The following is a 23880-nucleotide window of genomic DNA, read 5'->3' as shown; positions in this document are numbered from 1 at the left end:
TATTATTGAAATAAACCCAGATAAAATAGATACAAATGTTTTGGCCTATTCTGTGTGTCAGGTCATCATAATTTTTGAATGGCTATTGCCAGGTATGTTTTATACATTTATTTTTTCAACACACAGGCATTCATGTTATCTTTATTCACAAAAGTGATTTCAATATTTCCATGACATATTCTGGTGTAATTGTCAAAATATGATGTTGAAACACAAGAAAGAGAATAAAGGTCTATCCAGAAGTAAGAAATCAAAAAAGTTTGAGAGAAATGATAGATACTCTATTATAATCATATCTCCAGTATGTCACTGAATCTTTATATGACAGGGATAATGTAAACCATGATTTTCCGTCTTCGTATCAGCTTTTTCACTTTTTTTTTTTTTTTTGTATAATCAGTGTGAAAGGGTCAAACAGTATTTCTTAATACTGTTATTAACATGCATAGTATATAAACAAAAAGAGAATTTCTCAAATTATTCAAAGTAACTATGCAGAACAGTGGGATTTTTGCCCATTTCCATCTCTTGTTTTGGGAATTCTGTCTTTATTTCCAGAAATCACAAAATTATGTTTCTATCCAGAATGTCAAAGATATGAAGTACAGAGCATTTACATTTTAAATCCTTTATTGTGGTAATTTTAACTGTTTACATGTTAACATCTGTGTCATAAACTAAGAAGTATCATATTTGATGCAAATGGAAGGACATTCTCTTTCCATTTTATCTAAAAAAAATTAGCCAAGTCAAAAAGCACGTGTTTGTAACAGTTATTAATAGAAATAAATTGAGAATTGTGTAAATATGTTCAATCTTTCCTTTATGTTCTAGAGGAATACGTAGAGATTCCCATGGCTTAGGAGCAATACTTTTAAAAACCTGTTTATTTTGTAGTAGCCTATGAACCTCTGTGCTATAAGAACAAATTAATTGGATATTAAGGGAGTTCAGTCAACATGAGTATGGCAGATGGATACACAGCAATTCAGGAATTGTCTTTAATTTGGATAAAATATTTGCAGAATCAACAGGAATGAAGATTAGTTCTCATCCCCAGGCAGCTGTTATTTGATGAACTGAAATGTGAGCAGTGAGTCAGATTCAAGTCCTACTTATCCAAGCATAAATCTGAAACACGAATATTTAAAAAACAAACGATACTCAGTATGTGGCAACTGCTTACCAAGGAATCAAAGTGAACAATAAACTATCAGCTGTCATTGTAGGCATTGTTTAATAGTAAAGAGAGAGGAAACAGTTCATAAATCTAGAGAGAGAAAACAGTGCTGCAAAAGCCCTGTCATTGTGTGGGATAGAAGACATCTTCAAAAGATTCATCTAGTGATTTAAAAAAATGTTAGGATGGGAGTAAAGTTTTGGCAAAGGACCTGGGAATCCACAAAAGCAAGAAAGACACATGCTGCTCTAATTTCATTCTTCTGAAAAGACTATGACATTGCTTCATGATGCAGAGAGGACAAGGATTATGAGAGCAATCTTACCATACATTTAAGATAAATGCTGTTACCCCTGCTTATGTGGACTTACTGGAGCTATGCTACACTTTCTATAGCCTTGGTACATGGTCTTGGGTAAGAAGAAACCTTAACTGGTACCACTAATGTATTTGACTACCATCACAGCAATATTCTAAGCTACATGTTGGTGGTCATGGTGAGACAAAATTAAATAAACAACAGTAATTTCAAAAGATAATGGCAAATATAAGTATTTTGGATAAAATAGAGTATGATAAAAATGATTAAAAGTATAAATTGAAATATCAGTTTAAAACAGCTTTTCACATTAATGTGTTTAATATAAAAGCAATCATACAAATTATTCAGAATTGTTAAAAGTATCCAAGCAACAAAAAGATACAAGTGACATCAGATCTACTTACCAAATTCCTTAGGAACAGTGATAGAGTAAACACAGTTGTGACCAACACTATAATTCTTTGGATAGTTTGGTGATAAAACAGTGCCTTCAGAGCCTGTTGACCGGCTTCCACATGGTGCTAGAAAGTGAAGATAATCAGTTTTTAATAATATGCTATTACAGTAAATTTTTTACACTTATACATTGGATTAAATTTGTATATCTGTGAGGTACCGAGTATGTGTGACTTTCTCATATATCAAAAGAGAAGTGATGGCTCTCTGCAGTTTTACAGATCAATTATTCTTTTTCTTTACCATTTATCAATCATCTTAATAAAATAATGTGCTTTCTACACAGTAAGTTATTCTTCACAGCATAGAAAACTGTCATTCATTTGTATTATGCCTTGGACTCTGTTAAAGGTATAGGTTATGCAGCCCTTCCACACACTAGTAAATTCATACTCATGCCAATAGACTCATAATTCAAAATGATGTATAGAACTACTCAAATAAGAAAGTCAGTATTCCTTGACTGAACATGATGTACACCTTATTTCTATCTCAATTACTTATAATATTATATATAAAGTTGTGAGCAAACACTTTATCACATGAACATCATGTTTATTCGACCATTAATATTGTTAATACTTGATAAAATGGCAGATAAATAACAATGCTATTTGCTACAACAGTGTATTTTTCTGAGGTTAACTACAGAAATCAGCATTTGGCATTATTCAAAAATGTCAAGCAAGAAACAGTGCTTTTTCTTCCTTTTCTTCATCAGTTGTTCAGGTGAATTTGTATTAAACAATTGTAAACATTAGTGTTTACCTATGTGCTACTTGTTTCTCATAAACACTTTGAAATTTAGTAGTTTAATCTATTGTCAAGATTATGGCATCTCTTTAGAATATATCTTCTAATACTTAGGACAATAAAGCATTTTTAATCAGTTTAATGTTAACATATCTACTTATCAAAATTGTTTCCTCTGTTAAGACATAAGTGACTTTCTAAAATAAGAACTACTCAATGTTTCATTTGCTACACACAAAAAAACCCACTGTTTTTTATGGTTTGTTCTCAAAACATTAATATATTCTGAATTATATTAAATAAGAAAAATATGTTTTTCTTACTTTTATTTCAGAAGATATGATCTCATTACTTGTCACACTAAACACAAGCTATGTATTAGTGTAGCTAAAAATAATGTATTTTAAGACTATTTTTAGGTAATTCACATAAAATTTATACCACAAAAAGAACATGTCTTTTAATGCTAGCAACTCAAAGCCACATAGTGCTTTGAGCATGGATTTCTGTGATTTACATTAACAGTGGTTCTTTTCAGTATGGTCTAGCTGCAGAGTCTGACACTATGTACCTGGAATGGGAGCAGATGGCACCTATTTCTCCAATCTGCATGTATAATTTCTAAATTATTTAATGGGCTAACATGAAAGTCATGGTATTTGAAATAGGTCAAACAAAGTATCTTGACTTTTGTTTGTGCATGTGTGTGTGCGTGTGGTAGATGTGGCACATACGTTAGAGATTAGCAAATCATTCAGGATCCAGAACAAGACATAGTCTTGGCGATGCTCAGTGCAGCTTTACTGGTAGGGACCCACTCTGAGATGCAGGGTAAGCACTAAGACTAACATACATATACAGAATATTGTTCTTTATTGTTAAATGAACCACCTCAGTGTCTTCCCTCAAACCACCATCATGCAAAATATCAGAAATACATGCTCTCTGTGAAAACTTATTTAGATAATAGAATTATTGGTACTTTTTGCCAAGAGGCAACAGAATCTTGGATAAGCCTCACATCCAGGAACTTACTTGCCTTGAATTATTCGAAAAAACACAGACGAGAATCTCGTCACTAGCTGAATGTGACAAATATTTTTTAATGAAAACAGATCTGTTTACCAGCTTGTAAGTACTCAAAATTTTCTATTCCTGATTTTGGATGAAACAGAAGAGAATATGGAAGAACACAAGCAACAAAAGCACTAAAACTAGAGCAATGTTTGCTAAAAAGCTTATTACTGCTCCCTAATCCTATTTCATTGTTTACTGTTTGCAAGTTGAACAAATAAGTTACTGCAGCAAAGACCAATAATACTGTCCCACTCCAACACCCACGTCATTATTATATTTCTCTAATCTGCAGATGTACAATAATGTGCAAATTTGAGTAAAACTATGATTCCACTGAAGTCAACACCATTGACAAAAAAAAGGACAGAATTTCATTCTTAATTTTTAATAACATTTTAAGGAATAGCATACAATATCAATACTTTTAGTTAATAACAATTAATTTCATACTCAGCATGTAGTAGACCATTACTTCTAAAGTCTGGATTTTTTATAACCCAATTCTTTCTTATTCCTAAAGGTTATGCAGGTAAGGAAAGTAATTGTGATTTTACAAAACTACTAATACACTTAAAACAGAACAAAATTAAAAACAAAACAAAACCAGACTCTTTTAAACAAATGTACTTTCCCATAAATTAACTGAACATGCATAATTTTTCAAACAAAAATCAAATTTACTAGAAGTTTTGCAAGTTTTATTTACTTCAGTGAAATATCTTACACTTCAAATTACTGTTATTAGCAGTTGTGTATCTAAAATCAGCAGTGAATTTTAAGTTAATATCCTATCACCACGACATTTTTTCAAATCTAGGAAAACAGAGAAACTAATTATATTTGTGTTATACACAAGAATTTTAGAAAGTTAGTACATTTTCAAAGTGTTCTTGATTCTCTGAGGTAGAATTTTTATTTAGCAATGTATATGTCTAGCCAAAATATTTCACAGTGTTTGAAAGATAGTATTAACACAGCTGGTATAAAAATAATCACACAAAATAATTTCATTGACAAATGCACATAGATTCCTAAAAGATATTAAACCCAGCAATTTTTGCAAGTTAAAAAAATACTGAATACATTTTTGCACTTTCAGAAATTTGTTCATTCTCATTGCTACTACAGTCTGTTTAAAACAACTTCAGTGTCACTAAAACGTGAACATAATGCCATTTTGTTTTTACAATTGATATAAATTAAAATGTTTATATGACGCATTGTCTGAAACATCTAAAAGGTTTTCTCAGACATTGAATCCCATGAAAGCAATATACATCTGCACAGATTATATAGCGGGCATGTATCTGGTCACATAAGAGGACAAGAGACACAGTACAAGGCTGGAAGCAGGATTTCCAAAAGGGCTCCTTTAGGTGCAAAGTCTCTAAACAGAGTTGCCTGCAGTCTATGCTATAACATGCTCAGTACTGATTGGTTTAGAGATGAATTATTTGTCACTCTGACACACATAAAGTTTAACTTGCAGCAATAACAAAATACTTGCATTGAGTATTTCGTAGCAATGTCTTTCACTTAGTTCTCATTCTGGACTTTTTCACTCTGCTCTTTCTGAGTTTTCCTTTTCTCTTATGGTCTCTTACTTTTCCAACTGCTGCTATAATGACTCTTTATTCTCACAAGATTTCACACTCCTGGATCTCCAAAACAAGTAGTATAAAGGAAAGTTGAATCAAGATGTAAGCACACAGCTGACCTTTGCAATCTGAGAAAATGTTTAACTTCATAAATCATTAGTTCTTCTAGCAGCAAGACTGGCCTCCAACACCTTTCTTAATGTATCAGGAAGGAGGAAGAGTTTTATTTGATATTTTAGTAAACCCATACATTTCACTGACTATATTTCCTTCCTGATCCTTTAAGAAATGTTTACGTTAAAATGCCAGAAGTTTCAGGAAGAGAACATTCTACCCTGATCATCAGTAAACAGTACTATTTAGAAATCAAAGATGGATCCAGCAACAGGAAACCATAGCTACAGTGAATTAAAAACATTAATTTGATTTAAAACAAACAAACAAAGAAAAACCCAACCCCAAACCAACCAAACAACCAACAAAAAAAAAAAAACAAACAAAAAATCCCCCCCACATTTTGCCTCTGGAGAGTATCTAGTATTGAGTTGTTTGGTTGGATATAATACTCCCACTACCACAATGTAACCTATTGACTTTTACTTACACTTATTTCAGTTTTGTAGGTCTCATTGTCTTTACATTAGTTTTACAGTGATTTCGTTCATTTCCTAATAACTACAAGCTTCAAAACTGAAAATTTGTGAAAAACAATGTGCCTAATTATTATGCTGTACATTGAGAGACTTACCTACACATTTACAAATGTAAATTGTACCTAACATCAAAAAAATGTAATAAATGTTGATCACTATTTCTCTAAGAATGAAGAAAATACTGCAGAATAAAACAACCAACTAACAAAAAAAAAGTTCAAAAGGCAAATAATATTATGGTATTCCATTATTTTTTAATAATGTTTGCTTAGACTCTGGAATACTGCATCATATTATTTAATTCCTTCTACTTTAATTTATTCTCTGACACACAAAAATACTACTCAGTATGGTGTCCTTGTCCTGCTTTCCAGGATCTGGAGTGAACACTAAAGGAGAAAAAGGTACTTGATTGTGGTAAGTGTGTGATAATAATCAGCATGTTGATGTATTTTTCACTGTTTCTTTGAAACATTATCAAGCATTAATGACAAAAAGTTACTTTTCTGTGTGTGCTGAGTTTATTGTAGTGGTATCTTGTCTTGTAAAATAGCACTCGCTGCCATCCTTGAAGAAACCCTATCATAACAACATGTCACCCAGTCCTTATCTTAAATTTGTATGATTTTTTATACGAAAGATTATCTGTTTTAATCATTAGTATTCATGCAGCTTTGTCAAAGAACTGAATTCTCCCTCTTTATGGCAATGCATTAGTAAACAGAATACAGTATAAAATGCATTACCATCATCAGTGACGCCTTTTCTCACATTTCAGTATGTGCTTGTTGTAAAAGAAATGTAGATGATCACTGCAGAGAGGAAAAATCACACTATAGAACCACAGATCCCTGTAATCTAAACCTAACTACTGCTGTAAAATAAAATTTTCTATAACTCCAGCAAATATCACAGGGTTAAAAGCTTCTGCCATGTGTTGACTTCTTCTATGTTTTCCATCATGTCTTTGCAGTTTAACCAAAAGAAAGAACCCATGAGGAAATACTTCAGTAAAAGAACTGTAAAGAATGGACTACATAAGTATGAAAATCAATCTCAGATCTCTTCACCATTTGAAGAATTCAATGTTCTTGTTACAAAGTGTCTTTTCTGCAGCTTGAAGCTTTTAATTCCTACTACTGCTTTCAGCTTACCTACTTTCTAGCTTTTAGAGCTAATATCTAAGAGAATTTAGTTGTAATTACAGATTACAGTGCCATATTGCACCATCCACTTTTAAACAGCATTCCTTAGTGGAATCAATAAGGAATACTGCTTAAAAATAAATGGTACAATATGGCTTTATGTCAGGTAGGTAAAATTGATTATGCATCTGCAAACACAATAAAAAACCAAGAATAACAGTGCATAAACTCTGACCTCAAAATCCCCTCAGAAATTCAGCAGTTTACTAAGGCAGGGCGTGAATCATTAACAGAAACTGGAGAAATTATGACAATATTAAAACCAAGCAAATAAACAACAATAAGTTAAACAGATAAGTTCTTAGTCACAACTTGAAAAAAATAGGAAATGTAGAAATGCAAAATCAGAAGGAACTATCTAGATATTACAGAAAAACTTAAAGGATCAAACATCGAATGTGAGTTTCAATACAACATTGATGTAGACAAAGACACTTCTAATCTAGGCTTTCATATTTTAGGCATAAAAGGTAACATTTCTGCTCCACTCAAGAGTGGTAAAGTCTCAGCAGGAATATTACATCAAGCTTTTGGCATTTAAAAAGAAAAAATAAAATAAAATAAAATAAAATAAAATAAAATAAAATAAAATAAAATAAAATAAAATAAAATAAAATAAAATAAAATAAAATAAAATAAAATAAAATAAAATAAAATAAAATAGAGAAAGAAAAAAAAAGAAGGTTCTCATATGATCTAGCAGGAACTTCTGAACAATTGATTTTGTTTACCGTGCAAAAGTGAAGATACAGACCATGGACAGACTGGTCACTTTTTTGTGATAGATTGAGATAAAGATTAGAGAAATTATCTTTTTCTCTCATCCATAAATGACAGGACAGGAAATGACTGCCAACAATTTTAGTAAGATCAATTAATTTTAGATATTGTTATAAATACTTCTGGGAAGTTACTGAGTTTTTTGGTGGTTCCTGGAAGAAAATAACATATACATATATCTATCATAATGAGTTAAGTATATCTAAGCAGACATGAGACGATACTTCACCTTTTTATAATTGGCTATTATCTATCTATATTAATTGACTGTAGCATGACAGAGGGGTACATTCCATTTTCTCAGTGCTAGCAATACTAGAACTGCAAACTGAACTGTTATAGTGTGATGGGCTGTTTTATTTTTTCTAGAAGAAGAAGGATAGTATTTCAGGTTGAAAGGCAGAAGTCTTAAAGAAAAAAAAAGTTTATGAATAAAGAAATATAAAATGGGAGAAGCTCCAAAAAGCAATTCTTCCGAAAATAAAAAAAAAGTAATAAACTTGACTTATAAAAAACTTGGAATTTTTCTGAAAGATGTATAAACAAGAAAATATGACTTATAAGGAGATATACCTTTCTGAAGGTATGAGAAGCAGATTTTATACAGTTTAATATATGTTTTTACATTCAGGGGAAATAGTAGAAAGGAGAATATCCTTAACCTAACATTAAAAAAAAAAAAAAAAAAAAGAAGTTTGCTCTCAATTTAATGATAAATGATTATTAAATATCAAATATATTCTTTTTCTTCTTCTGAACTGTGGTGCATACAATTTTAAAAATTTCTATATAGTTTTCTTCGATATTGAAATCATGTTTCTTAAAATTGGTTTACTATATTTACTCATTTTTATTAAGTGTGTGGAAAGTCTGAAATTAATTTTCAGATATGAACTGAGAAGTGGCAGAAGGTCAAAATCCTACACATTTTCTGCTGCAGAATGTAATCCCAACTGATGACTCCTTCATAATATTGGCTATTATCCAAAATATTGTCTATTTGCAAAATGCAGCTAGCTGGAAATTAGACATATTTCTCTTCCTGTACCAGCTGAGTTAAGCCATGTCAATTTTAGATGGACAGTAGAATGCAGAAACATAAAATCAAAATTCTCTGCTCCTATTTGAATTGTCAAAGTACAAGAGAGAAAACTAAGGCAAATTCGAAAACTGAGACCCCTATTTTTTATAATAAAAAGTTATATTCTATGCAATCTTTCGATTTTTAAATGTCAGGGTAGAGCTACACATCAGGAATTATTTATTATCAAACCCTGTAGATGTTAAAATATCTAGTAGTTAAGCATAATCAGGTATTAAATAAGTATGTTTCATATATTAATAATTTATTGATAAAACTAAAAAAAATAAAACTGATTGAAATCAGGCTGAAATTAGATTTGTTGTTAAATCACTGTTCAACAGATGCACTAGCAAATTTTGAATCTTAAACAGCTAAATTGTTGAGAATTATTAATTATTGGTTTTTCTACTAAAATTCAACAAATAGTTTTCTGTAAGGAAAATAATTCAACAGGTATCTCTGTCATAAGTTAATTTCCAGTGTGGTATAGTATTCTAGACTCTTAAGTGATGTTTAGTGCACTAATTTATTAACTTTTGGAGGAAGTGTATGTGCCTCACAAAGGTCACACTGAGTGATCACATGGCCTTTCTGCAATAGGCAAGGATTTCTTTCAGTTTAGCTTGCCTGTGGAAAAAGGGATGTAATCTGGGGTGTTTCTGGTTTAGCACTTTCAGACAAGCTGGAGGATGGTGAGGTGCTTCCACTCCTTTTTGTTTCTTAATGCACCAGAGATCTCTTGCTCCAGTTGATAAATGCACTAGAACCCTGTGAGAGACATTTCCAGGAGCCTGGCTCACTTTGGAAACAATCACTGAATAATGTTGTGGTTTCTTCATTTAAGTAATGTTTTATTTGGTCTTTGCCAATAAAATGGAGTTAGAGTAGCAGGCTCTGAGAACGGAGCCTTCTATTACAAGAAAATGTTGACTAACATATTTTGTGCTAGATTAAAAGTCTTTGCAATGAAACACTCTCTGCTCATAATAAATGGAGGTGGAATTGGTCTTTGCAGTCAGCCTGTGCTTCAGTACATTTTCATTCCTCTGAAAGAGCACATCAGAGTTATAGCTTCTACAGCTGAAAAACAATAACTAAATAAAAAATTAAAAATTATTTTCAAGTCAACCTTCTGCAGCAAATCTTTGACATTATTTATGGAACTTCTGGAGGAAAACAAAAATTAATTCTAAAACAATTTATCTACCAATGAAATAAATAAATGAAAAATATGATAAAAGAAAATTTGCAGTAGTAGAGCCTTTTGATGGAAACCATTTCAGAGTTTTATAGGTCTATTTAGACAGCAAGAGGAAAAGAAATGTGTAGAAGTAAAAATAAGTCAGAGATTAACGAAGTTTGACACATTTTTACCTACAATAGCAGAACTGAGACAGTGAGTCATAAGAAAGCATGAATGAAAGGTGGGTTAAGATTTGAAGGTCCCTTCACAAGAAATAATAATCTGTTCCGCTCAGAAGCTTTTTCTTTTTTCTTTTTTTTTTTTTTTTTTGAGACCATATGGCATCTGTGTTATTTGTTTACTACCTGTGCATTCTTTATGTCTACATTACATATCATTACTTACTTGGTTTAAGGACAATCATTCCTATTATATTCCTATTATGTGATGAAGAGTGTGATGAAGAGTGTGATGACTGCTTCTAAGTAATTTGATAGACAATGCAGTTGAGGTCTTAATGATAATATTTTTTTGTTCCATAACCTTCCATAACAAGGACACACTTAAAACATAATTTAATTACGTGGAAGAAGAAACCTACAAGATGTGATGATGAAAGTTAAAATTCTCAGTCAATAGGTTACATCGTGGTAATGGGAGTATTATATCCAACCAAACAACTCAATACTAGATACTTTCCAGAGGCAAAACGTGGTGGGGTTTTTTTGTTTGGGTATTTTTGTTGGTTGTTTGGTTGGTTTGGGGTTGGGTTTTTGTTTGTTTGTTTGTTTTCTTAAATCGAATTATGTTTTTAATTCACTGTAGCTATGGTTTCCTGTTGCTGGATCCATCTTTGATTTCTGAATAGTAAGTTAAAATTCTGAAAGTTAAAATTCTGAAAGTTAAAACTCTGAGCTTTCTGAAAACTAACTAACTTTATCAGTTCATAAAACGTCATGGTACACCCCAACCAGTACTAATTCTAATAGACACAGTTCTGTGGTTAAAAGGGAAAACAGATTAAAATACAAACAGTAAGAACAGCCATCTCAATTCAATTATTTAAATATCTGAGTTAATTCAAAGATCACATAGGGTCATTCTCAAAGCAGTAACAAATTAAATATGACAATTCAATAATATAACTGAGAGAAAAAGAAGTATATTGAAGCACAAATAATCCAAGCAAACAACAACAGCAAAGCATTGCTGCTTTTAGATAGGTATCTGTAAAGGGATAAAGTTTAAAAGAAACGTATTTCCCCAAAGGATGATTCATCTCATCCCATAGTATTCGGGATAGATACATTCAAGTGCCTGTCTCTCTCAAATGGCAAAAAAAAGTCTTTTAAGGTTATTGTAGAAAAGGCCACAGGTTCATATTTGTTAATTCTAGGTTTCTAATACACAGCTGTCTAATAATCTAGGCAATCTCTATGAGCAGCAAAGGGAAAAACACATACAATTATTCCCACTCCAGAGAACTACTAACCAAAATGTTGAAGAAGTACCAGACTGAAAAAGACACACATGAGAGAGAAAACCAAAAACAATCCCAAATGCAATCCATAAGTATAATCACATTCACGCTGGAAACAAAAAAAGAGTTAATTCATCCCAGAAAGTGAGGAACCAGGACCCAATTCATGAAACACAGGAATGAAAAACAGGATAAGAAACAACTGTTAGAAATAAAATAAATGATAGGCAAAATATTTAGTCTATGGAATGAACAGTAAATAAGCACAAGTACTGATTAAAAATGTAAAATAAAATGTTAATGCAAGATAGGCCTTTAAAACAAGCAATAAGAAAAAACAAACAAACCATCAAAACCAACAACAACAAAAATTTCTGTAGCAGCCAGCTCTATTACTCTGACATCACCAGTAGTGTCACTCCTACATTTTGAAAACCAGTATGGCATGTCAGCACATGCAAAGGCAATAAAGGCATTTCAACCACTAGTTACAGAATTATATAAGACTAAGAATGGCTGTTTTTGTCAATGGGGCCTCTTAGATAACAGTGAAGCTCAGAATTTCTCCAGTGCTAAAAATCTCAAATACTTCCTTCTTGGCTGAGCATATTATTTACTTCTTTAATGTGTAGCTACTTTCTAATTGTACTGTATCTTTTGCTAATTCTTCAATGATAGATTATAATTAAAGCAAGACTGCAAAAATTAAATTTCTAGTTTCCTATGTTCTATGCATATCCAAAGCTTTGAGTACATGTAAGGAAAGCAAATGTCTAGGACAGCAGATAGCCTAGGGAGGTGAGGCAGAAGAAGAAGTAGATGAAAAAGAGGGAGGCCATGGTTGAAAATGACACAGTCCTGACAGTTTCTGTTCCAAGTATATAAAGAAATTACAAGACTTAGAAATACTCTAGAGTCACAGTTTTCATCAGAATCCAAAGAACACCTTTCTTTCAGAATTGATTTTGTCAACAGAAGTAATGTGATTTTGCAAATGTGAATACACATTTAGATGAACAACCTGTCCATATCTCATATATCCCCATAGATTTTAAATAAAATTTTAAGTCCATCTTCAAATAATTTCTGGAGTACCTAAAACCTTTTACTTAATCTTCCTTTTGTTTTCTGTAACCTTCCTTTTAATCCCTGTTATTTTAAATATAAAGTGAATTCAGTATGTTGCATGTGATAGATTTGCAGTGAACTGTACTGGTTAGAAATTATTTAAAAATTTAGAAAGGACCAACTTCTTTTGAGTCCTGTTAAATCTACTATTTGATATTTTTTATTAATTTAAGAAAAACAATCACTAGAGTCAACACGATTTTTGATCTAGTTGCTGACTGTAATTTTTAGCTTTATAGCTGCAACATCATTCTAAATTCAGTCAGGTTGCCAGACTGAAATGCAGGGGAATATATGTATTACCCATATGAAGCAAAAGTTGGAAAATCACTATCCAGTTTAAAGTACAATGAAACATATTAACAGTTTGTCTACATCTTTAGCTAATAGCCTTCACTTCTGAACATGGCCAGGACTAGCCTATGGAAGTTAAACTGTGCACAGTTAAATATTTAAGTATCTTTGATAAGTCTATTGAAGTATCGAACTGATACACAAAAAAAATAACTATCTACTTTCTGAATAAGAGGAATCATAACAGCTTTTTTTGCTAAAAGATTTTTAATAATCTTTGAATTTTGTTAATTGAGGCAATCCTCAATCCCTAGGGATGCCATAAGACAAAAACAAAACAAGGTTGCTTATTTTTGTGTGTCTGGAAGGCCTTCACATGTTGTTCACTTGTGAATCAACATGTGAACATAGTCAGCAACTCAGGGAATCTTATTTGCTGCATTTCAAATCACTGAGTTGAAGAAGGCATAAGGTACAGATCTATTTCTCAGCAACAAAAAGATAGATTTAAGGCACTTTGTTTAAGCTATTTTAAGGTATTTTTAATTGTACTTCTCAGCAATCTAAGACTCTTTTTTTTCTTGTACTAAGGATTCCATTTGAGAATATAAATTTTATTTTTCCTTGAACTCTGAGCTCTGACAAATAAACTCTCCTATATTTGAAGGCAAGAAGCAAACACTACTTTCATGCTATATTTATTTGTTCTAGTGTTAACACTGACTCATCAGAATATGTCTCATGAGCTAAGATGCTCTATGAGGGGAAAAAAAAATCTTTAAGTATAATCCTGCTAGAATTTTGCTAATCTGCAAAGGTAATTTTCCTTACTAGTCAAAGTTAATTGACTATCATCACATACCTATACTTAGAGTTATTCCTGCAGTTAACAAAAGTGAAATGGATGCACATTTTAATCCTTAGTCACACAGTATTGAGGATTAATCTTTGTGCAGTTGACTCTAGTTTTGATTATGCAGTAAAATTTTGTGATATCTGTGAATTTTGTCATCTCAATTTTATGTGAAGTTGTATTGGATGGCACAGTTCCCAACACAAATGTGCCTGGGATCTTTGTGGTAAGCTTCCTTTATTGCATTTTTTTTTTAATTAAATAACATAAAACCTACCATCACAGCAACAACTTCCAATTCTTACCTTGAAATCTAATATTAATCCTAACACATTGTATTACATTTCCCTTAAAATATAACCTTTCATTTTGGAAATCTTTCAAAAGTTTTAAAAATTTAATGATACTGTATCAACTGTTGTTAATTTCATTCATAGGCTTGTTGAGCTCTTAGACTTCCCATTAAGCTCCACATTCCTCTTCAAAAGTTATATTGATTTTACTTCAAAATGTTAACCATACATCTCTATTCTTTTTTCTAAACTCTAACAAATTTCTTACTGTGGAAATTGGCCAATTGTTCATCATGGAAGTTTTTTGACACATTCACCATCTTCCATAGCTAAACCTTTAGGTCAACATTTCTACTTCAAACACTTCACATCTAGGCTCTTTCAGAACTACACAGAAAAGACTGTCTCACCCTAACAACTTGCTATGTTTCTGTTTATTGATTTTCTTTAACATCTATTCTCTAACTGCTTCCATTTTGACAAAGTTCCTTAGAGCCAAAGGAATGGTTCTCATGCGCGATGTCTCTGGTAACCTCAGTAACATAACAACATATTGTAACACAATGAAATGTAACATAATGACATAACATAACCGCATAACAAACATAACATCATGATTTACTTAGCTTGTCTGCAATTACATTTTCTTTAAATATATTTTTGACCTTGAATTTTGCTTGACACTTCAATAGATTTCCTAATTTTCAGATCCCTGAAAAAGTGTTTTAGAGGTTAGATTAGGTTCACATGTTGTAAAGTTTTTTCTCAAAACCTCATTGGCCACATTTTCTACTAACCTTATTTGAATATTATTTAATTTTCCTGGCATACTTATTTTAATTTATATTAAATTCTTTGAGTGTGTTGTTTCACCACCTCTTTTAGTGATACTTCTAGTTTTGCTTCTGATCAGTGAGACTCTGAATTGGTATTTCTACATGACTTCCAGGTCACCAGTAAATAATTTTCACTGTTGTATTCAAATTCATTTCAATGAGCTTCTTCAGTTCGATATAGTTCCCCATAAAAAAATCAATAATTACTTTTAGGTTTTCTCTCTTCCTTTGCTCCCAGGTTGTCCAATTTGAGTGCATTAAAGGCACTTTGGATATATTCTGAGTACATTATTGTCACATTTAGTCTCATTGAGAAAATCTGCTCTGTTTTAGGCCAGCTGTTTCTCTAGTCACTTGGTACTTTTAATGTTGAAATAAAAAGATGTTAACTGAATCACTAATATTTGAACTGAGGGTAATTAAAATATCACTATAATGTTCTCTGACCTTCAGTTACTTATATGTGCTCTCAATTGTAACTCTAAATATAGCTTAATATCTGAATATATCTTTAACTAAAAATTAACCCAGGAACCATACAAGTGTATTTCCTAGTGTTCTACATAAGTAAAGCTTTAAACTATCAATTTAGTAATTGATTATCAAAACAATAGAAAAATACTAAACGAGGTGCAGTACAATAGGGAAGGAAATGTAGCCTAAATTCATAACAACAAAACAACTTCTGCATTAGCTGGAGTACACAAATGTGTGTCAGATAAATTTGTGATGCATTATATTAACTTCTGTTAGCAGACAGCAGCTACTCTTCAGTATATAAAACCTCATATACAATAAAAAGGTTCCAGTGAATGCCTAAAACCTAGAAATAAAGTTTTGGTTTGGAAGCTACTGTTCCTTCAAGAGAGTGTGATATCAGAAAAAAAAAAAAAAAAAGCAGCTATGCAGTTATGCATGCAGCTTCTGAGTGAAACATCAAGAACCATGAGATCTTAAAAGAGGCGTCTGTCCTCTAATTTGGCCAATGACTTTATCAGGCTAGTCAACATGGATTCATCAAGGGGAAATCATGTTTGACTAACCTGATAGCCTTCTATGATGGTATGACTGACTGGGTAATTGAGGGGAGAGCAGTGGATGTTGTCTACCTTGACTTCAGCAAGGCTTTTGTCACTGTCTCTCACAACATTCACGTAGGTAAGCTCAGGAAGTGTGGGGTTGCATGAGTACACTATGAGATGGATTGAGAGCTGGCTGGATGGCAGAGCTGGATGGTTGGAGGCCATAGTTAGTGGGGTTCCCCAGTGGTCAGTGTTTGATCCAGTCCTGTTCAACCTATTCATCAATGACCTGGATGAAGAGACTGAGTGCACCCCCAGCAAGGGTGGTACCATACCAAGCTGGGAGGAAGGCCTGATACACCAGAAGGCTGTGCTGCTATCCAGTGAGACCTGGACAGGCTGGAGGATTGGACAGAGAAGAATCTGATGAAATTCAACAAAGGCAAGTGTAGGGTCCTGTACCTGGGGAGGAATAACCCCAGGAACCACTACAGGTAAGCAGCTGACCTGCTGGAAAGGAGCATTGTGGAGAAGGACCTGGGAGTTCTGGCTGACAACAGGTTGACCATGAGCCAGCAGTGTGTCCTTGTGGCCAAGAAGGCCAGTGATATCCTGGGATCTATTAGGAAAAGTGTGACCAGCAAGCTGAGAGAGGTTATCCATACCCCTCTACTCAGCCCTGGTAAGGTTGCATCTGGAGAACTGCATTCAGTTTTGGGCTCCCCAGTTTAAAAAGGACAAGAAATTAGTGGAGGGAGTACAGTGGAGGTCTACGAAGATGATTAAGGGTCTGAAGCGGCTGACATCTCTTATGAGGAGAGACTGAGAGAGCTGAATCTGTTCACAGAATCACAGAATGTTAGGGATTGGAAGGGACCTCAAGAGATCATCAAGAGATCATCTAGCCAATCTCCCTGCCAGAGCAGGAACACTTAGATGAGGCTACACAGGAAGGTGTCCAGGCAGGTTTTGATGTCTCCAGAGCAGGAGACTCTACAACCCCCGTGGGCAGCCTGTTCCAGTGTTCTGTCACCCTTACTCAGAAGAAGTTTCTTCTCAAATTTAAGTGGAACCTCTTGTGTTCCAGTTTGAATCCACTACCCCTTGTCCTATCATTGGTTGTCACCGAGAAGAGCCTGGCTCCATCCTCGTGACATTCACCCTTTATATATTTGTAAACATTAATAAGTCACCCCTCAGCCTCCTCTTCTCCAAGCTAAAGAGACCCAGCTCCCTCAGCCTTTTCCTCATAAGGGAGATGCTCTACTCCCTTAATCATCTTTGTTGCCCTGTGCTAGTCTATCTCCAGCTGTTCCTCGTCCTTCTTGAACTGAAGGGTCCAGAACTGGATGACAATATTCCAGGTGTGGTCTCACCAGGGCAGAGTAGAGGGGAAGAAGAACCTCTCTCGACCTACTAACCACCCCCCTTCTAATACACCCCAGGATGCCATTGGCCTTCCTGGCCACAAGGGCACAGTGCTGACTCATCATCATCTGTTGTCCACCAGGACACCCAGGTCCCTTTCTCCTATGCTGCTCTCTAATAGGTCATTCCCCAACTTATACTGGAACCTGGGGTTGTTCCTACCTAGATGCAATATTCTACACTTTCCCTTATTATATTTCATTAAATTTTTCCCTGTCCAACTCTCCAGCCTGTCCAGGTCTCGCTGGATGGCAGCATGACATTCTGGCATGTCAGCCACTTCTCCCAGCTTGGTGTCATCAGCAAACTTGTTGATAGTACACTCTAATCCCTCATCCAAATAATTGATTAATATATTGAATATTACCAGCCCCAGTACTGGCCCTTGAGGCACTCCACTAGATACAGGCCTCCAACTAGACGCCCTATTGACTGCGACTCTCTGGCTTCTTCCCTTCAGCCAGTTCGCAGTCCATAGCCTGGAGAAGGGAAGGCTGAGAGGAGATCTTATCAATGCGTATAAATATCTCAAGGGTGGGTGTCAAGAGGATGGGACCAGACTCTTGTCAGTGGTGCCCAACAACAGGATCAGGGACAACACGCACAGACTGAAGCGTAGGGGTTTCCATCTTAATGTGAGGAGAAGATTTACTTTGATGGTGGCAGAGCACTGGAACAGGCTGCCCAGAGAGGCTGTGTAGTCTCTTTCCCTAGAGACATTAAAAACCCTACTGGACACATTCCTGTGTGATCTGCTCTGGGTGAACCTGCTTTAGCACATGAGCTGGACTAGATGATCTCCAGAGGTCACTTCCAACTCCAACCATTCTGTGACTCTGTGATTCTGTGATCTTGTGATCATTCATAGAGTAGGTCAAATAACTGCTATATGTAGCCCAACCAAGAGGAAAATAAAACCGAATTCCTTTTTTAAAACAATGTGGCCTTTTAATTGTAGGTTTTTCTACTTCACAGAATCCTCCCCTAGTCCCCATTGTGACAGTCAGTGTGAAGTGGCAAAACTTGTGCAAAGAATGAAATTTGAGTTTTATACATGTAACCACCATCATATCTCACCAAATAAATCTTCTTCCAGTTGAGTGGGTTACTGTAGTCTAATTAGAGAAGAATGAAGATGATCAGACTGCTGCCCAAGGTTAATTTAGAAACATGCATATTTATCAGGTATAGCCAGTGCAGATGACTGGATTAGTTTCTTTAGCTCTAGTTATTAATTAATTGACTTACCTTGATTACTGACTGATACTACATAATCCTGTCCTACTTCAGTGTCTCACAGGCATTGGAAAATAAATATTTGCTTATCTGCATGAATAAATGGTAGTGATTTTTTTTTCCCTTTTAAGAGCAGAATATCTTGCAGCCATGTTGTTTATTCTAAAAAAACTTCAAAGAAAATTAGGTACCTGGGATGTCTATATTTAATACAGAATCAAGCATATATTTACTTAAACATTACTTAAAAAGCTGTCTCCACCTGAAAACACAGGATGGCTTTTTTTTTTTTTTTTTTTTTGAGGAATAATAACATTTTTCACTCTTCTGGAAAATTTCCATATTCAAATCACAGTATCACAGAATGTTTGGGATTGGAAGGGACCTCAAAAGATCATCTAGTCCAATCCTCCTGCTGGAGCAGGAACGCCTAGGTGAGGTCACACAGGAACACGTCCAGGCGGGTTTTGAATGTCTCCAGTGAAGGAGACTCCACAACCTCCATGGGCAGCCTGTTCCAGTGATCTGTCACCCTCACTGAGAAGAAGTTTCTTCTCAAATTTAAGTGGAACCTCTTGTGTTCCAGCTTGATCCCATTACCCCTTGTCCTATCATTGTTTGCCTCCGAGAAGAGCCTGGCTCCGTCCTTGTGGCACTCACCCAAGTATCAAACACTCAAACAAGTATCAGTGTTTAATATTCTAAATGAAAAAAAAATCACATTATTCTGCATTTTCATCTGAGCTTTCTATATACTTTTATTGACAAATAAATTAGAACCCATTTGTCAGTTAATTTACATATATTATCATTACACATTATTCTCAATAATACTAAAGCTCCCTGCTTTCCTTGCTTATTCATTATGTTTATTCAAACTAACAGTTGCATGTAAGCAGATATGTTTGAAATTGTGGATTAGATATACATGCTTGATTGCAGATACATTTTTTGTAGTAACAAACAAAAAAATTAAACCTAAAAAAAAATCAACATTTACATAGCTTAAACTGTTTCTCCTTCTTTCTAAATTCTCCTTCATTAAACTAGGCTTCTAAAAATTGGCAGCAAAATTAGTTTGACAGAAGATGAATTACCTGGTTTTATCGTCCACTCTAACTAATTCCTTAAATACCTTGGAAACTAGGATTCTCTGGCAGCTGATTTTCATAAGGTTATTGTAATTAACTACTATTCTTCATTTCTTATGTTTTATTTATCATTACATTACACTAGTACTTCTTAAAGGAAAGCTTGGAAAAATTACATCCAGCACTTATTATTCAATGGACATTGTAAAGTTATTTTATGAATTCCAAATGTATGTACAAAACGTCAGACATTCAAAGCAATGTTTGTTGTGGGCATATCTATGTGTCTATTTTTAATTGTTTTCTAAGCTTTCTAGAATTATTAAACTTTGTAGTTCATTCTAGTAACATTTTTAAACTTTCTCTGATATGAAGAGAAGAACTGATTCACATTTTCCAAAAACTGTGGGGTTTTGTGGGAAAAATAAACCCACTATCTCCAAGAAGTATACACTGATAGACAAATCTCTATTCAGCTACTGCCAAATCCACTAGGTGCAAGCTAGTTTTTATCTTCTTGGCTTTTTGACTTGATAGTTCTTGGTGTTCAAAATCTCCTTTCCATGGAGGAAGAGTAATGTGTTCGTGCAGAAAAGTATCTGTGGTGTAAGATTTAGAGGTTAAGGTATACTCAGACCTAGATGCCTATACTTTTACTTCCTCAGGAATATTCTAGCTACTAGATTTTTACACACACACAAAAATAACCCTTCAACCCCTCCAAAACAGTTTGTTGTATGCTTCAATCTCAAGTAGTATTTCTTCCACACAGCATATTCAAATATTTCACAGTACCTAGTATTGCTGTCTTGCTGCTCTAAGTCATGCCCTGCTGAACATGCAAGCACAGTAAATCCTGTTCACATAGTCCAGATGCAAACAGAAAAATACATCTTCCTAACAAGTTATTTGAATTTCTTTTGGTGATCTTTTAAGAAATCTGTCTCTCTCCACTGGTTGTATTGGGAGAAAAGCTCGGAATGGTAAAGCATTGGGCATATATTTGAAAAAACAGGCAGTGGAAGCTTGGAAAACAAAAATTTATTATTCAGAAGATATTTCAGTCACAATAAAATACAATACTTTATATTTTCTTCAGAAATCCCTCAATTGCGTTTTCAAGTCTAGTCTTAAGAACTAACTTTTCAGAGTCTGTAGCATTTGAGTAGCATTTTCTATATTCAAAGCAGAATCCTACTTGATTTCATTTCTACTGCTAATTACTCAGGTTTATGTGATTCTATAAAATACATGTCATGATAAATTCTTTGTAAGAAGTCAACATATGACAACATTAAATAAATCATGCTGCTTAATGGTTAAACTGAACATTGCTATCGAATTATTAAACACAGATAAACACATTCTCATTTATAGTAATGTTCAGAGTCATTACCTGCAAGAACACTCTGTGCCTTCTGCAATTGCCTGACTCATTCGTTACACCAATTCAAACCTTGAAACAGATTAAATAGTGGCCCTTCATATGGTTACTTCACACATAAGTTAGTCTTTATCACTTGATCAAAACAAAAAAACATGATGCCCTCTCCCAGTCACAGTAGTATATAAGATCACAGTTGAAGATGTTACAAACACATGATCACCTTAATTCTGGCATCAACTAACTTTCTAGTGTTAGATATTTCAGCCTTTTTTTAATGTAAATACAACATCAGTTTATTACGTATAATACTAATAAATAATATTATCTAATAATAAACATAATTTTTATTATTTTAAAGGAAAAATTTTCCCTCTCTACACACTTGATCTTGCCTCTCATGTCATTTCATTCTTCACAAATTTAAACACAAAGTTATGCAAACTCAATAGAGTAACTAGTTACATTGCACAGCACCATAAATACAGCCACTCCAGGGGGCTATGGCTTTTTTTTTTTTCCACTACTGATTTTACAGATTTTATTTATAAATATCTAAGGGAATTATTGAGTAGTTTTAAAGTAAAAGTGTCAGTCTTGTCTTCTTGTTTTACGGTGTAAATGTAATGAATTTGAATACTTCACCTACTCAAAGATATTGTGCAAGCATAACATTGCATGATAGACGTGCACAACATAAGAAAAATAACAGTTATACCTTGAATGAATGCTCATTTAAGAAAGGTTTCTGAAGTAGGCAGTGAAGAAATCTATTCAGAACCACCCTTAGACACTGAAAATCCAAGAGCAGGTGGCACATCCTGTTCACATGTCCATGACAATGAATGAATCTCATTCTGTAATATCATTTAGCTAGTCATAATTTAAACGTAAAATTAGTAGGGATAAATTTATTTTAAATGAAAGTGTTATGCTTCAAGAAGAGACAAATGGATGACTACAAATGCAGCATCACCTATGCCACCTTTTCTATGTGTTTTAATACCTTTAGTACTTTTACTACCTTAGTGGAATACCAACAAAGTTAGGTCTTTGCTTTCCAATACACAGTAACTCTCTCAATGTCTTCATGCCACTCTTTATATGTTAAGTACCAAACATTTAAAGTCCTGTCATCCTCAGTTTCTGTCGGAGGCCGTTTCCTAACATGAGAAAGATAGACATTCAACTTCTGAGAATTAATTTCAGATTCTACAAGTATTCTTCTTTAGTGATTATATGCCATCCTGGTTTTGTATCTTCATTCTATCTCTGCTTCTCTTCTGCTATCTCATTCAATCATTCAATTACCTCGAAAATATGAAAACAATGTCTTTACTGAAGACTTAATTCTCTGCCACAGTTGCATTATTTTGAAGCAAATTTATCATATTGAAGAACAAGCCTCTTTCCAAGAACAGGCACATAAAACACAAGAAATAATTAAAAGGTACTTACGTAAAACAAACAGAAAAAGCAGTAACTGTAGCCAACCCAAAATACATCTACTACTATTCATCTACGGTATTCCTGTAATAATGTCTGACATGAATCTCAGTTAGATGTGCATTTGATCTGCTCTATTAGAAACAAGCTTTTTTGTCTACAAATATATTTTGTTTGGTTTCTTTTTTAATAAATATGAAAATATTAAATATCACAGATAGAAGTTAATGAATGTTAGGCTTCTAACAACTGGTTTGTGCCTTTTAAAAACATGCTTTTCAATTACTTAAATATGATAGTTGAAGATTTGGGAATATTATCAAGCATTCTACATTTCTACACTGAAAATGCACAATAGGACAAAAAATATTGATGAAAGTTCCAGCTGCTTTGATCAAAATCTTCACATTCAAAATACTATAAACAGAAGCTTTGATTCTTGCATGTATGAAATTGACCTTCACTAGCCAGTTTTATTTGTTCTTTTAACATACTTGAGCATTTTTCAGAAATATAAATTAGATTGCCTAGAAATTAAACCTCATCTTTACCTACCTATCCTAAATGAAAATAGTTAGGAAAGTATTTTACCCTAATATACCTTAATCTTTTATCTTCTTCTATAACAAGAATATTTTCAATTCTGTATGCTATTGTCAACAATGACAAAAATCCAAAAATCATACATTTCTTTCTTTTTTTTTTTTCTTGCAATTTGCAATAGTACTTAGTCTGACTATGATTTATCATGTAAACAACTGTCTGAGTAAAGTCATGATTTCAAAAGATCACACTGGTATGAAATAGCCACAAAAGAATCAAAGATTCACTATGTAAAGAGTTCATAAAAATGAGACCTATAAAGCCTCTGACTAAATAATCAATATTGAATGATCGATGAAAAAGCTGTCAATATTTAAGGTATTACAAAATAATACATAGTAAGATTACATGCAGTCATCCACCCTAAAACTTTCCAGATATAAACCTGATCTGAGCTATTTCAAATAGCTGTGAAAATGTTAATGCAGATATAAAGAAACAAAACACTTATACAGAAAAGTAGGATTTGACACAAAGAACAGGTACTTCTTCAGA

The 23880-nt window shown here is 33.5% G+C and overlaps 1 protein-coding gene across 3 annotated transcripts in view; it reads right to left on the bottom strand.

The window, feature by feature from the left end:
* Positions 1 to 23880, bottom strand: part of CSMD3 (CUB and Sushi multiple domains 3) — a gene marked incomplete at its 5' end in the record, with an annotated part of 631488 nt that overhangs the window by 139478 nt on the left and 468130 nt on the right. For all 3 annotated transcript variants that reach the window (XM_082045128.1, XM_082045129.1, XM_082045130.1), the window contains one exon: positions 1907 to 2023. In XM_082045128.1, coding sequence (XP_081901254.1) covers positions 1907 to 2023 — 117 coding nt within the window. The remainder of the gene's footprint in view (positions 1 to 1906; positions 2024 to 23880) is intronic.

This window comes from Streptopelia decaocto, assembly GCF_964273445.1.
Source record: "Streptopelia decaocto genome assembly, chromosome: 2".
NCBI lineage: Eukaryota > Metazoa > Chordata > Aves > Columbiformes > Columbidae > Streptopelia > Streptopelia decaocto.
The sequence above is the reverse complement of the archived record's forward strand: the minus strand, read 5'-3'. Positions and strand labels throughout refer to the sequence as shown.